At 50.7% G+C, this 14,480-nt stretch overlaps 7 protein-coding genes across 7 annotated transcripts; 4 read left to right on the top strand and 3 right to left on the bottom strand.

Moving 5' to 3' along the window:
- Nucleotides 1-605: 605 nt before the first annotated feature.
- M436DRAFT_40119 (uncharacterized protein) lies at nucleotides 606-1,019 on the bottom strand (the record flags this gene model as incomplete). The annotated part of the gene is made up of 1 exon (XM_013574677.1): nucleotides 606-1,019. A coding segment is annotated over one exon (414 nt), but the record flags the coding sequence as incomplete, so codon positions are not given.
- A 311-nt stretch (nucleotides 1,020-1,330) lies between these two features.
- M436DRAFT_40596 (putative MFS phosphate transporter) lies at nucleotides 1,331-3,418 on the top strand (the record flags this gene model as incomplete). The annotated part of the gene is made up of 1 exon (XM_013574751.1): nucleotides 1,331-3,418. The coding sequence occupies one exon, from the start codon at nucleotides 1,331-1,333 to the stop codon at nucleotides 3,416-3,418; it is 2,088 nt and encodes a 695-aa protein (XP_013430205.1).
- A 3,361-nt stretch (nucleotides 3,419-6,779) lies between these two features.
- Nucleotides 6,780-8,189, top strand: M436DRAFT_61442 (uncharacterized protein; the record flags this gene model as incomplete). Its single annotated transcript, XM_013574870.1, has 1 exon — nucleotides 6,780-8,189. One exon carries the CDS (start codon nucleotides 6,780-6,782, stop codon nucleotides 8,187-8,189), a length of 1,410 nt encoding a protein of 469 aa, XP_013430324.1.
- A 620-nt stretch (nucleotides 8,190-8,809) lies between these two features.
- M436DRAFT_61443 (uncharacterized protein) lies at nucleotides 8,810-10,393 on the top strand (the record flags this gene model as incomplete). Its single annotated transcript, XM_013574871.1, has 3 exons — nucleotides 8,810-8,836; nucleotides 9,264-9,306; nucleotides 9,342-10,393. The coding sequence occupies 3 exons, from the start codon at nucleotides 8,810-8,812 to the stop codon at nucleotides 10,391-10,393; spliced, it is 1,122 nt and encodes a 373-aa protein (XP_013430325.1).
- Nucleotides 10,394-11,759: 1,366 nt separating this feature from the next.
- M436DRAFT_79427 (uncharacterized protein) lies at nucleotides 11,760-12,108 on the bottom strand (the record flags this gene model as incomplete). The annotated part of the gene is made up of 2 exons (XM_013575056.1): nucleotides 11,760-12,010; nucleotides 12,072-12,108. 2 exons carry the CDS (start codon nucleotides 12,106-12,108, stop codon nucleotides 11,760-11,762), a joined length of 288 nt encoding a protein of 95 aa, XP_013430510.1.
- Nucleotides 12,109-12,697: 589 nt separating this feature from the next.
- Nucleotides 12,698-13,018, bottom strand: M436DRAFT_79428 (uncharacterized protein; the record flags this gene model as incomplete). Its single annotated transcript, XM_013575057.1, has 2 exons — nucleotides 12,698-12,885; nucleotides 12,982-13,018. The coding sequence occupies 2 exons, from the start codon at nucleotides 13,016-13,018 to the stop codon at nucleotides 12,698-12,700; spliced, it is 225 nt and encodes a 74-aa protein (XP_013430511.1).
- Nucleotides 13,019-13,515: 497 nt separating this feature from the next.
- M436DRAFT_61444 (uncharacterized protein) lies at nucleotides 13,516-14,370 on the top strand (the record flags this gene model as incomplete). The annotated part of the gene is made up of 3 exons (XM_013574872.1): nucleotides 13,516-13,773; nucleotides 13,811-13,918; nucleotides 14,074-14,370. 3 exons carry the CDS (start codon nucleotides 13,516-13,518, stop codon nucleotides 14,368-14,370), a joined length of 663 nt encoding a protein of 220 aa, XP_013430326.1.
- Nucleotides 14,371-14,480: the final 110 nt, after the last annotated feature.

Here is a 14,480-nt window from a genome sequence, read left to right on the forward strand (position 1 = left end):
AAAATTGAACCCGAGCGAGGATGTCACTGAAGCCTAGGGGTTTGACCTGCCGAGCACCAACTCGTTTCCCCTCAGTTTGGCCAGGAGGCCCCCGGGATCACCATATATTAGGCGGAGCTGACCGAGCGTTCGTCCTCCATGCGTTCGCTGTGACAGACGCTCAAAGGCATGACTACCGTATGTGATATAAGAAACGGAAAAGAGGAACGGCATGATGCCATTACCGAGATTCGCAAGACTCGAACGAGTCAATCCCGAGAGCAACAAAGACCAAATCGATAAAAATCGTCGTCGTCGCTCGTGTGGAAGCAAAAAAAAGAAGGAGATGATGTCTCTGGATGAATGATCGGCGCTGCACCAGACCCCACGCCACATGCAGGGCCGAGAAGTCTTTCCGCAAGGTCTGGAAGCCTTCCCGACCAAGGACTCGAGCACGTTGTCGGAACGACGCTTTCTTATTGGTCGACCACAACCTCTGACCTTCAACCTCAAGATTCGATCTTCTCAACTCACTTGGCAGTTGAGGCTTGCCAAAGGCACGGCAATCGTGCTTGTTTTCGTCATTGGCAAAGCTTTTTGGTGCCGGTAATAACTGCTTGTCGACATCATAATCCTTCTCGAAAAACGCGTTCGGAAACGAGGTCTGATGGATGGAAAAGAGCGTGTCGGGATTTGGCGGTGCTGCAAGGCCGGCTTCGATTCAGAAGTTGGATTTGGACTTTGTCGTTAGAATTCAACGCGATTGCCCCACGGTCGCTCTGATGCCCCGAATCTTTCGATGTTTGGCGCTTGTTCGGCCCACCAGACAGACGCTTTGGGCAGCTCAAGCTGGCAAGTGCTCGCGTGTCCACCGGTAGGCGAGCGTTCTGGCGAAGAGAAAAAAAACTGGAGCTCTCGGGTTGAGGGTGCTTGGACATCATCCGCGGCCTGACATGTCTGAGCTGGTTTCCTTCAAATGTAGATCTCCGCCGTACTTTCTCTCTTTCCTTTGACCACTCACGTTCCGCTGTGTTGCACGTTCTGTCCAGGGTTCCGCGTATTCCGCTACCTCACGCAATTCATACCCACCTTCCTTCCCTCAAATACGGCATCGTGCATCCTACTCCAGTCGATTCTTCCACGAGCACCTCGTGCAGCTGCCGCTTCCTGCTACCACTCGACCCGTAACACCCTCAGGCATTGCAAAAGAAAATCTGCCGCCTACCACATCCGTCATCAATCGCCATCTCATAGCTCAAACTATATCTTTTTAAGGGAAGCTGATTGACGCTTCGCCTTCTTCAATACACATCACACAACTGCAGTCCTACAGCTACAGGACAACACCAAAATGTCATCATTACGCGACTACGGTCTCGCGGCCCCTCATGGACCCAACATGGACAGCCACCACGTCGCGACTGAGCAGCTCTACGCCATGAGCCAGAACGAGCAGGGTGTTTTCCAAACCATCCTCAAGCCTGACGACAGTTATGACGAGCACGGCACATACTGGGCCGACATGCCTATCATGAAGAGAATCGCCTTTGTCAACAAAGTCAACAACGCAGAAGCCAAGAAGGAGTGGAACGCGACATGGGCCATGATCAAGAAGGACCCCCTCAGCCCTCTCGGCTACTACATGCGTAACATGGTCATTCCGGGTATGGGTCTGCTCCTCGAGGGTTACGTCCTCTTCTCCATCGGAAACATCAAGCCTCTTCTCCAGGCTGCTTTCCCTGCCTGCTGGAAGCACGAAACCGTTTGCAACGGCACTTGGATCGCTGCTCTCGACTACCTCGAGATTGTCGGTATCATCTGTGGTCAGATCCTTGTCGGTATCATCGGTGACTGGCTGGGTCGTCGTTGGGGCTTGATCCAGGATGCGACCATCATGTTCGTTGGTCTTCTCATGCTCACTGCCTCCTGGGGCGTCACCCAGAACGGCTGGGTCATCTGCTACGTTTGGTCTCTGTTCTTCTACGGTATCGGCGTTGGTGGTGAATATCCCATGACTGCCACTTCCGGTATGGAGAACGCTGTCGGCTCTGGGAAGGTCTCGACGAAGGAGGATCGTCTCCACCGTGGTCGCAAGGTCACTTCAGCCTTCTTGATGCAAGGTTGGGGTCAGTTCCTCAACCAAGTCATTCTGATCATTCTCCTGCTCATCTTCCACGGTTCTGGTAACCCGCCTTACTCCAAGGTCTCCTCTCAGTGGACTTACCGTGTTTCCTTCGCCATCCCCGCCGTTGGAACTCTGTGGCTCGTCTACTTCCGTACCTACAAGATGCGCTCTGCCTCCAAGGTTCTCGCTGCCGCCAAAAAGAAGTCCAACGTCACTGGCTACGATACCCAGTCCTTGAAGCTCACTCTCACCCACTTCGGCCCTCGCCTCATCGCTACTGCTGGTGCCTGGTTTGCCAACGACGTCTTCTTCTACGGTAACAAGCTTTTCCAAGCCGAGTTCATCGCAGTCCTTCTCCCTGGCAACAAGTCTGTCATGGTTGGCTGGCTGTACAACCTGGTCAACGTCGGTGTCTCGCTTTGCGGCTACTACCTCGCTTCTTTCCTGATCGACAACAAGCTCTATGGTCGCAAGTGGATGCAGATCGTTGGTTTCCTGCTTGACTTTATCCTCTTCGTCGTTCCCGCATTCAACTTCAAGTACTACACCAGCACATCCGGAGTCCACGCTTTCCAGGCCATGTACTTCCTGTCTTCTTTCTTCAACCAGTTTGGCCCCAACTCGGTCTCGTTCCTTGTTGCCGCCGAGGTCTTCCCTACTCCCATCCGTGCTACCGCTCACGGTTTCAGTGCCGCTGTCGGAAAGCTCGGTGCTCTTCTTGCCGCTGTCCTCTACAACTACATTGACACTCAGACCAAGTTCTACGTCGTTCCCTGGTTCGGTCTTGGTGGTGCCATCGTCACCTGGCTTTTCCTTCCCGATACCACCGGTCTCGATCTCAAGGAGCAGGAGCGTCGCTGGGCATTCATCCGCGTCGGCAAGGGTGACGAATACCGCGGTGTCGCCATCCACCCCAAGCACTTGTCGGTGTGGGAGCGCTTCCGTGGCATCGGCAAGAACTACGACGCCGAAATTGACTACCAACAGCGCGTCGAGGAGATGCGTCACGAGTGGGAGGAGACCATGGCTTCCAAGGCTGCCGAGAAGGAAAGCAACATGGACCCCGACGTCATCGATGACGAGGACTGGCACAGCGATATCTCAAGCTTCTTCACCCGCACGAAGAACGGTCCCCGTGGTGCTCAGTCTCCTCTCATCTCCCCCATGATTCGCGGCAACGGTGGCAACAACAGCACTTTGCCTTCACCCATGATGCGTGGTATGGAGAAGAGATCACCCATGCCCAGCCCCATGATCCGCGGTCAAGTCAAAGAAGAAGACGAGTCCGATGAGGCCCTGAACGAGAAGAGGTAAAAATGCCTTCTTTTCTCAGCTTCTTTCTTTCTTGTCTTGTGCGGTTTAGCGGGTATACCATAAAATTGGGTTTGGCGTTCTGATGCTTATCTATACATGCCTCTCTCTTCATTGTTGGATATTGATGGTGGAGGGATTGAGAAGATGGAATTATACGAATTTGTAGTTTTGGAATATACACTTTCTTCATGACTTTAATACAAAACAATCACAACCGACTATAAAGACTTTTTGCTGGTGCCATGTCTGATTTAAAGTACTGCGACCCTTGGACTACTCTGACTCCTACATAAGATGCGTTCGTCATAGATATGTAATGATCGTTGAAACAGGTATACCGTGCTCTGCCTTGTGTATAGAATACACACTATACATCCTTGTCCTTTGCGAAGCATTTGCATCGAATCACAGTATTGTTATGACATGACATGTGGTCGGCAAAGTGCCCCTTCTCAAATGACTTGGTATGTATTACGGTTTCGAAACATCTAAAATGAGTAGCACACAGATCACGCAACAGCCAACGTACGCTGTTATTATGAAGCCCGTCGTAGATATCAAGCTATACCTTCCCAGCATCTTCTATAGTGTTTGCAGGATTGTAGACTCTCAAGTTGTGCTTGCATGAACGTTGTAGAATGACATGTGAAGCATGGTGTTTGGGGGGCGACCCTGATACCACTCGTGCCCTATGACGAGCATGAATGTTTTCAAAGAGAGTGCGAAAGGCCAGTAAGGTAATGCATCAGAGCATCGATAACAATGCTCCAGAGTCGAAAAGACCCGTGTCTGGTGTCGCTGCATAGCTATGTACAATACTCGCTCTGTCAAGAGCAACAACCCACGTTATCAGTCATCACCTCTCTCTCAATTCCACAGCAACAGCCGATGATTTATTTACAAACCACAAAACCAATACCAGATCTAGCCTTCAACGCAGCTTTCTTGAGTTCTTGCTCCTCGACATCAGTCCACTTGATGGGCAACTCGTCCCACTTCATAGTCTGAAAGTCACGCTTGTATTGCTGTTGCATCGACTGCAGACGACGCATCTCTGTGGGATCGCCACCACCCGAGTAAACGATGAATGCAGTCTTTGGTGGTAGAGAGTCATAGATGGCTTTGACAGATGCAGTTGTTCTGATCACAGCGTCGGCAAGAGCAGAAGTGCTGATGCCTTGGCCTTCAGAGGCGTTGTTGTCGGCTAGTGTGTTTGCGAGACGAGCTGCTGCGTCGGCAGAGGTGGTGCGGGTCCACCAGCCACGCAAAGCTTCGAGTTCACGGAGGCGTGCCCATATAAAGTCGCAGCCGCCGATGGGGATGTGTTGGCCAGGTGTGTTGGCTTCTTCTGTAGTTTGGGGCCCAGAGAGGACAGTTTGGATGCCAGCGACTACATCTGCGTCACTCTCGCAAGACACGGTGCAAGTGGCTGAAGCGCCGAAACCACGCTTCGGGTCGCCCCAGTCAACGACAGCGCCTGTGCGACCAGTCTTTGCTTGTTCCTTCTGCGGCTCATCCAACATGCCGCCTTCGTCTTTGTCTTCTTCATCCACGCCCACACGACTGAGGCGCTTGAAGATACTTTCGCTGGTGGCTTCGGAAGTGCCCCAGGTCTTGCCCTTCTCGCACTTCTGCTTGACAAGATCGAGACATGCTTTTGCGTCTTCAACACTGTCGTGGCCTTGGGGGCCGCGATTTTGGATTCCACGAGAGAGGTATTTCTGAGTAAGCCACTTGAGAGAGGATTTTTGAGGAGGACCTTTGGGGTGAGGGTATATGAGAGTTGTATCGACGATGAAGGGGAAGGACATGCGAAGTGCGCGGAGATCAGAGTCGAGCGAGTGACCAAGTAGAATGGTGCGAGGCGTCAGGACATCCTTTAGCTTCGCTTGTAACTCGGCAAGCGTTTGCGTGACTGGCTCCATCATTTCCTTTGTGATGCCAGAGTATTGGGTCAGGTAATCTGTTACGGTGCCAGGAGGTTTGACCAGCTCATCGAGCACAACGTTGCCGTCCCAGTCTATGAATGACACACGAGCGAGAGCGAACCTTTCTTCTGACGTGCTGATCATTTCACAGTCGACAGTCAATACATTGCGACCTTGCAGAATGCTGCCTTGCTCAATCTCGTCTGATGGCACGATGGCTTCATCGAGAGATGATATGTCGGGCAAGTTGATCCAGCCATCCTCCTCTGATTGGCAGTGCTTGTGACGTCTTGCCTTCTCGGCTGCACGCTCGGCGTCTGTACGCAAGTAGGCAGGGTGAATAGCATATCCATTGTCCAACATCTCTTCTCTTGTTGCTAGGAAGTCTGTTATGGGGGTTCTTTGATTCTGCCATTTTGCGCCTTCTCTCGGTGGTTTCGGGCCCTTTATTTTCTTCTCGTCCTTTCCCTTGGGTAAGGGCGATGTCAACAGAGCCTGTAGGGGTGAGTGCATGCGATTGAAGTCTCCAGGAGTCTTGACAGGCCAGATGTGAGGGAACATTTCGGCGAAAGGCTGTAACGGAGCGGGTAGCTTTGGCGAGACAAGCTTGACGGGATAGTAGTCATCAGGCGAGATGCTTATCTTCGTCTTCTTAGTTGGAGGTGTGTCTTCGTCGGCGACTTCTGTCTGCTGAAGGGCAGGTTTGGCGAGCGTGTCTTGAGTAGGGTCCAGGTTGATGTTGGCATTGAACATGTCTGCTTCGAGTCCAGGGACCATGAGACAGACGACACGCTCAATGTCCTTCTTGTGACGCACACTAATCCACTGGGGGCCGCCACCATCTGCGAGCAGATACAGGATGAGGTTTTGCAAGTCTGGGAGTTTGACGAAAGACTGCAGACGAGCGTTTGGCGCATGCGTGATTTGAGGGTAGTTTTGGTGGAGGCCCTTCTTTTGGCGTTTGGAGCTACGGTCGACCGTCGTCCATTCGGCGCCATCGTCGCTTGCGCCCTGTGTTGCAGCGGGCGAGTCTGTTGTATTCTTGGTCGAGTCCGGGTCGCTGTCGCCATTGAGTCGCGACAAAGTGGCGCCGGTGCTGAGCAGTTCTCTTCCGTCTTGCTGGTCGAGCTTGCGCTTCTGACCACGACTGTGGCTGTCTCCAGACATGGTTGCGACTTGTCACGGGTGCTTGTCGTGGATGCTGACGTCGAGGCGACTTTTGCGACCAGCTTCTCCAAGAATCGCGAGATGCGACAGATGTCGGCATCTCGGATCTAACCGAACGGGCAAGAGCAGTCTGGTCACTGCACTCCGAAACGGCCGAGCCTCAATCGCCGAACATGAGCGCTTGGCGTGTGACCAGTGCGCCAAAGCGATTATATCGTCTAGACAATCAACTCGTCGCCCGACAGTTCCATGTCTCAGCATAACCCATGAGACTTCTACCGCCCAACTGGGAAGGGATCCATCCCGCCTACCCCAGCAGACCTGCCCCGTACAATGAGTCTGCCCTGACCAAAGCCCCCTTCTGGGCTGGAGGCGCCGGCGCCATTGTCGCTGGTCTCGCCTTGCTCACAAAACGTTCACCAACCCAAGGTCTCAAGACCGCTGCCTGGACCACCATTCTCTTCGGTATCCCTACTGTCGGCATTGAACGCTACGCCGGCCATCTCATCGCCAGACCCTACCTCGAGAGCAAGGGTCTCGATATTCCAAAGTCCAAGATCATCGATCGCCCGTTCAGCATCGATGCTGACAACTACATTCTCCTCGGTGGTCTCATCGGTGTTGGTTGTGCTGCCTCTGTGCGCAAGCCATGGGCCCTTGCCGGCTGGCAACGCTGGCTAGGTGCTTTCAGCTGTGGCGCCTTTGCCGGCTCCGTCTTCAACCAGGCCTACCATTTCAACACCCGCACCTCTATTGCCGAGACCATCTCAAGACAGCAGGCTCAACGTAACATGTGGAGAGAAGATGTCAAGCGTTTTATTGAGCACAAGGCCATCCAAGACGCTGGCCTCCGTCCGGATACCGCACAACAGCCTGGAATGACTTCAATGTCCGACATGCTCAGCAAAATTGGTGGTGCTCAAAACGCAATGATGAAGGAGGCTCATGCTGCTGCCGAAAAGGCCGCCCAGGTTGCTCAAGAGGAGGACATCGATGAGCAAGATCCACAGCCACACTTCAGTGAGATGCGCGAAGGAGAGCGTGTCTTCTTCCCCGAACCAAACTACAAGTGGCAGCCTGGTGCTGCAGCTGTCGAACAGATCGAGTCGCATATTCAGAAGCTAAAAGAGAGACGGTCCCGACTGGCAGACGAAGCATCCATGTTGTTCTACGAACTTGCTTCCAAGCAAAATCAATTGTACATGACCGACAAGGACGACTGGGAGAGGGAGCAGCGTCGTGTCGATGCCGAACTCATGGGACATCTGCATACTCAGACTTACCTCGAGATTTCGCGACTGGATTGGTGCATCGCCGACTCGCAAAAGACAAGGCTGCAACTCAAGGCTCTGGAAAATGGGAAACAATGGTTGCCTCAAAGGGTCGAGAACCAACCAAAACCGCAACATGCTCGCCGCCTGCTCGATGACTTTGACCATGAGAATGAGGTTGCACGTGCTGAGATGGACATGCTCTCACAGCAGGCTGCGGATGCCCTGCGGGATCCAGGACTCGGCGCCATCGATATGAGTACCGGCAAAGTGGTCGAGGACCCCCACTCGCAGATCAAGAAGGATCTGCAAGAGCTGAAGCGCGTCCAGAAGGAATCCGATATGATCCGCGAGGCTATCATCAAGCTCAGAAAAGAAATGGGCGTCGAGAAGAGAGACGATTAATTAGTCTCGCTGTAATTAGGGAACCAAGAACCATATTGTACACTTATCGACCAATTCTTTGTTCTGCAATGTCCTCTTCCGATGGCGCTTTCCTCTAGTCCCATATAGCCCAACGTTTGTCGTTGCCATAGAAGAATCCGATCAGGATCTGGCCAGGGGCTGGCACGGAACACGTCTATGGGCACCTTTAGAATCAGAGCGTAGCAACAAAATCGCTGCACTCTGCTCGAACTACTGGTGGGCATCGGCGAGGCACTCTACGTTCAATCCGCCGATATCACCCTCTTCTGTTCTACTTGTCTTGTCTCAATGAGCACAAAAAGGATCAACCCAAACTCCTTGCTCTTCCCAAGGAATACAAAGGTCCTGGACAACAACAATGCGACAAAACAACAAGACTAGCAGGTATATCCTAGTAACATCACGTCACCAGCCGCATGCAATCACGAACACAAGCCAAGCAAAAAGAACCAAGAGAGCTTGGGGGAAAAACTTCCAAAGTCATAATCGCGACCAACCAAGGCTGAGGATTGAACTCACAACCCCTGGATTCTATTTACACTAGACTTTGTGTTGTTTCCATCGAGTGGTACATGTGAGCCATAGTACCGATCTCTGTCATGAGCAGGATTCTGCTGGAATACGTAGTAAGTGAGGTGATGCTGAGAAGTGAAGGAATGACAAGAGCTTTTCATGAGACAGCTGCATCACAGACCCTGCAGCAAGTTCTTTTATTCTCCTTACACGAGATTGATTCGACATCCTGTTCGGCGCAGTAAAAAGATGTTCTACGAGTGAGACATCTAGTGAGGCAGTAAGGCTTGAAAGCTCCTTCTCAGTGCGCACAGCAATCTCGGCGAGTGCTGCGACTGCCTTTCTAGACAAGACGCGGCTCGCATCAACCGCCTTCGCACTTGCGAGTCTTCGTCTTTTCCACCACTCTGCAACAGACTCACACCGCCTACCCTTCGCTGGATTGCATCTGTTTTCAATCGCCAGCTCACCTACAAGCTATCACTGCTAGTCCCCAATCAATTACAGATGGCCCCAATAAATACCTTATCCCCTCTACAGAGTCTTGGCTCCCGCATTGAGAGTATGGCCATCTTCTACCACTGTACGATGCAACTTGTGCTCACAAATTGCTGGCAGATGCCTATCGCAGTCGCAGATGGACCAAGATCAAAGGAGCAAGACCTGATGTCATCTTCGACAAAGACACTACGTGGTGGACTTACGTACAACCTGAAGAGTATCCTCCAGTGATTGGCTGTGGTACTACGCTCCAAGCGGCCTTGCAAGGCCTTCTTGATCAGCTGCAAGTGGGTCCGCAGCAATGGATGGCCATCGTCCGTAAGCATATGTTCGCGAATCAAGCCACCGATCGCAGCCCAGGAATGACACCACATCCGGGTCTTTCTGTCTACCCATTCGCGCAAGGATCTAGCTCCAACTCTGGCAATTCCTCGTCATTCACTTCAACACTACCCAACCCACTACCGCATAACCCGACGTGTGTTGCTCCACCTGCCGAACGTGGTCCGCTCTTACAAAAGGTACAGCAGTTGTGTAATTCTATACGAGAGACGATCCCGGATGTCACAACCTTCATCCAGCGCCCAATAAGCAGCTCAACAACCTGGGCTGCTCCGGTCAAGCTCCATCAGCAGATGCCCACAATGACCCCCAACTACATGGGACCTCGGCCATCCAACCTCCACACCTCCGCCGGCTTGGTGTCACCCACTGTTCCAAACGACAGAGTAGTTCCAGCGGATATGACCAATCCGGCAGTGTCTCAACCTTTCGTTCAGGGAGCGCTCACTTCAAGCTTCTTGAATCAGACAACTTCGGATCAGATTGGTCAGCCATCTGCCCCCTTCTGCGAAGCGACTCAGATCGAACATGACTTATCTTCATTGCCGGCCCACTATACGTCTGTCAATATTCCACAAGTTGACCAACCCAAACAAGGAGATGAGATGCACGGTGCATCCGGCCAAACACCAAACCCAGGTACTGGAGAACGAGCTCAAAAGCGAACCCAAGTCGAGGAGTACTCTCAAGTAATCAGGGTCGAGCCGCAGTCTAAGGTGATCAAGTTCGAAGATCAGCCTCAAAAATCCGATTCCGAAGAACAGCTCCATGAAATCAAAGCTGAAGAAAGACCCTCGAAGAAGATCAAGATTGAGTACTCAGATTAGCGGCCAAATTGCTGGTCAACAATCTCGAGATGACAGCATCTTTACCAATCGTGCTCGAGTTTGCTAGGTCGAAGAGTCATTCTGTCATGGCGATACACAACCTCAGTTTCATACGGCGGTCGACTTGTATTGCTATTGAGATTCTGTGCCTTGTATCGCTATGGAATCGGAGCATCGGATGGCTTCAAGCTGATGGAGAGGACTGAAAGCTCGCTTCTGTACAAGATTGTCTACGCAGAATGACTTTCATCGTTATATGAATATTTATAACTAGGTAGTCTCCATGGTGTCGCTTCTACCCATGCAGGAACAAATCCAGATACATTTTGCTATATCGTTAATTCTTCTGCTATCCCATTGCAGTGTCTCATCAAGCCTCTTGCTTTAGAGAGTATCAATTCCAAAATACACAAGCCAATGGACGGACATTCACGCTACCCATGTTCTCAGTCGAGTATAACTATATTTAGGCCTCTCTTTGTTCTACATGTCCCGCATTAGACATCAGTAATCGAGACATGAATGTCTAAGACAGTGCTTTTATCCATTGTGTTGCGGCCTTTGTTCAGAGACTGTCTCATATCGGCATCGACGACTTCTAAAATAATCTTCGTTGAGTGTAGAGCAATATAAGAGCTATCCATAACCACAGCAGAACGAAAACACTACCATCACCATCCCTCCTATCCTGCACAACCCTGAACAACAAACTTACCCACCCACCTTAACTTAACGATGTCTTCTTCCACCATGGATAACCCGGTCATCAAAGCCATTCTCTTCATCCTCACTCTCGGCGGAACAATCACCATCAAGCAGCTCCTCCAAGCCATCTTTGAATTCTTCATGCAAAAGTCAGGCGGTAGCGAGTACAGCCGCATGACAAAAAGGACAAATACTACGAATACCGTAATTGAAGAGTTTGGACCTGCTTGGCGTTGGGATTGAGAAGGATTTGGATACTGCTACTAGTGTGACGGTCTGATAGTGTCAAAGGTCATGGGCTGGTCCCTGAGCTGCTGTCTAGGATGAAATGGAAGACTCAATCGGGAGAATCGGGCAGGAGTTCAATAAAGGATATATTGGGATCTGTAAATCTGGGGAAGGATATGTGCTGGGGAAGAATGATGGTGGGATAAGTTTGGGTACTTTGCAGAACTTTGAGTCATCCCTCATTGGATCTTCCACTTATCAGCCTTTAGTTTGGTACTGATGTTGTTCATGTGATTTACCCTCGACCTTCTCATAGCAGCTGCAGCAACTCTGACCCGTCCATCAACCCAATGCTTGTTCATCTCACTCCATAAGTTTCCGCAGCATCAAATCTGGGCGCAATGGTGACTGTGATCTACCCAGTACGCCCTTCTCAAGCACCCGCATCAGACGTAGATCCAGACCCACGATTAGACTCATCAATGAGGACAACCGCAGCGCGTTCACAAGTCCTGACAAGAAGATTGTGGAGGGCGGCTTCGGGATCAGACCCAGCCATTCCAGCTACTCTGTCATTGTTGTTGAACGACTTGTCGATGACCCAAGCTTGGAAGTCAGTTGTGGAGATTTTGGCAATCATGATGTAAGGGTCGCTCTCGTGGGAAGCTTGAAAGAAATAGTTGTCTGGTGAGTTCGTCAGTAAGAGAGACGGCGGATGCGAGGACGATGATTTAGTATGCCGTACCGAGGATTTGCTGACGCAGGTCGGTGAAGTCGGACATCTTGATCTTTCTGGAAATCTGATCTGTGCTGCTGCTAGTTTGCGAATGATGTGCTGTTTTTTTTATATCAGGAAGTTGTTGGGATAGTGGGAAGAGAGAGAGATGCATTGCCAGTCCGAAAATCTTATAGACGTTCTTGATTGCTTGGTCATGAAAGTAGACAGATTCTAGAAGTCAATGGAGAATTCAGAACAGCAGAAGATTGTGTTTGTTACCTCTGAATCTTTCCATTTTTGCGTTCATTTCGATGCTTTATTGTTCTCGCGTGCTTATTTGATAGACTCGAGAGTCTAAGCGGATCAATGTCTCAGTGTGTTCTTAACAAAGACTTCCAAGGGTAACTCTATCTTTTAACAAAGATGAGAAGAGTTTGATATCAACTACCTCAAACTGCTCGAACTTCTTGCGGACAAGTCACAGATACCAGAAGAAGGAGAGAGAGCATTGTGCAAACAATACATTGGAAGAAATTTGTTTTGCGTAAAATTCTTAGTGACGAAAGGACAATGATCATCAAAGACAACAACTTTTGTGCTTGCTCCGCATAGAAACACATCCTTCCTTCCCTTTTACATCGACGATCTTGTAATCAGATACTGGTAATGTTGAGGAGATCCTCAAGGGCCTCCTGAGCAGTGCTACCACTAGCACGCGCGATGGTTGCACGCTGGGGTCCAGCAACGACGTAAGCAGTGTGTGTCTCGAGCTGACCGCGCTTCATGACTGAGACGGTGATGGTGAAGACATCAAACTCGATGAATGATAGTTCGCAGTTGACTGATACACGCTCAGTGATGAAAACATGTGGAGGAAACTCCTATACACGGGTACCACGAATAAGATAATGGAATGTGATAGATGAAAAGCACTTACGGATGATTTTGGCGCGCAGGTCATCGATAGAAGACATGCTGTCTGTTGTGACTGCGTATACAGGCGGAGGATCCGATATTGATACCGAAGAGAATGACAGTTGTGAGTTGTGAATGGCTAGGGAAGGGTGATCTTATGTAGATTCATGCAAGTGAGAAGGGCATGTACGGATTGCAACTTGAACAAAAAAAGGAAGGTGAAACGGCAAGCGAGAGAACATTAGTAGGCATGGACGAAGAGGCGACCCTTCATGAGAATTACTCAAACTACGTTGCAATCGAAACCCAAAGCCGTCAATTGAGGCGTGAAATTCCGCTTTGAAGTAAATGGTATTGCGACCGGACCCGTCAGGCTGCTTCTCCCCTATCAAGCTTCTTTGATCTCTTATTTTCAATTTCACGGCCAAACATTGCAAGTGTGACGCATTGTCAAGCGCGTATAACAAACCATATCCCTCGTCAACCACCTTACTCATGCAAGAAAAGTCTACTTCCAAGCGCCATCGCCTAAACGACTTCAAGACTCCTCACCACCATGTCACTTGCCTTTGCCATTCCAATGTGGCTGCTCTTGACTTATGTGCTGATCGCTTGTGTCTCGCTTACTGACAGAACTGTCCCACTCTGCGTGCGCCAGCCTCCAACACAATTGCGCATTCGCGAGCACCAGGAGCACTACCAGGGGATCTTCTTGCAGGCTGGCATTCACTCAGCATCGCCCATTCCAGTTCTCACACTCGGTTCTAATACATCCTCATACCAATCCACCAACAACACAATAGTGTTTGAGCTGGTAAGACCGGCTGGCAACACCTACCAACACCACACAGATTTCGGATAGCTTGGGTGATCTGCGTCTGGCAACGGGAACTGAAGACTCTGGAGTGGCCCCCAACGATGAGCAGCATAACGACACGAGCAATGGACTAGGCGAAGAGGTATGTCCAGTTGAGATTGACATGCTCGACTGTGATGAGTGTGGTGGACCAGAACAGACTTGGGAGATAGCCCACAACGATTACCACTGCAAAAGTGCAAGTACCCCTGTGACGCATAGCTACCGACAGTGCTGACTAACTCTTCCAGATCGAAGCCGAGTACTGGAGATGGAAAGATTGCTCCTGCCTCAATTGGGACGATCCATCCAATTGTCGCCCATGATGCACATTCGACTCCGGTTCGGACGATGATTCTTCGCAGGATGGCAAAGACTCAGATGATAATTCCCGACATGCCTCCCACTCGAACGACGATACTAGCCATACCACTGATTCGAACGACGATACTTGCCATGACTGTGCCTGCGAGGCCGAAGGTTAGTAAATCCGTGTGGTTTCCCCAGCCGCAAAAACTTCAGCAAAAGTTCAAGAAGCACCATACCGGCAGGTGAAATTATATCAAATAGACCTGGGCACTTTTCTATGCATTACTTCCTCTGCCCGTCACACCAACACAACGATGTAATCGAATTTCCCAAGAGCACTCCATTCATCAAAGGCG

Source organism: Aureobasidium namibiae (assembly GCF_000721765.1).
Source record: "Aureobasidium namibiae CBS 147.97 unplaced genomic scaffold scaffold_3, whole genome shotgun sequence".
NCBI classification, from domain to species: Eukaryota; Fungi; Ascomycota; class Dothideomycetes; order Dothideales; family Saccotheciaceae; genus Aureobasidium; species Aureobasidium namibiae.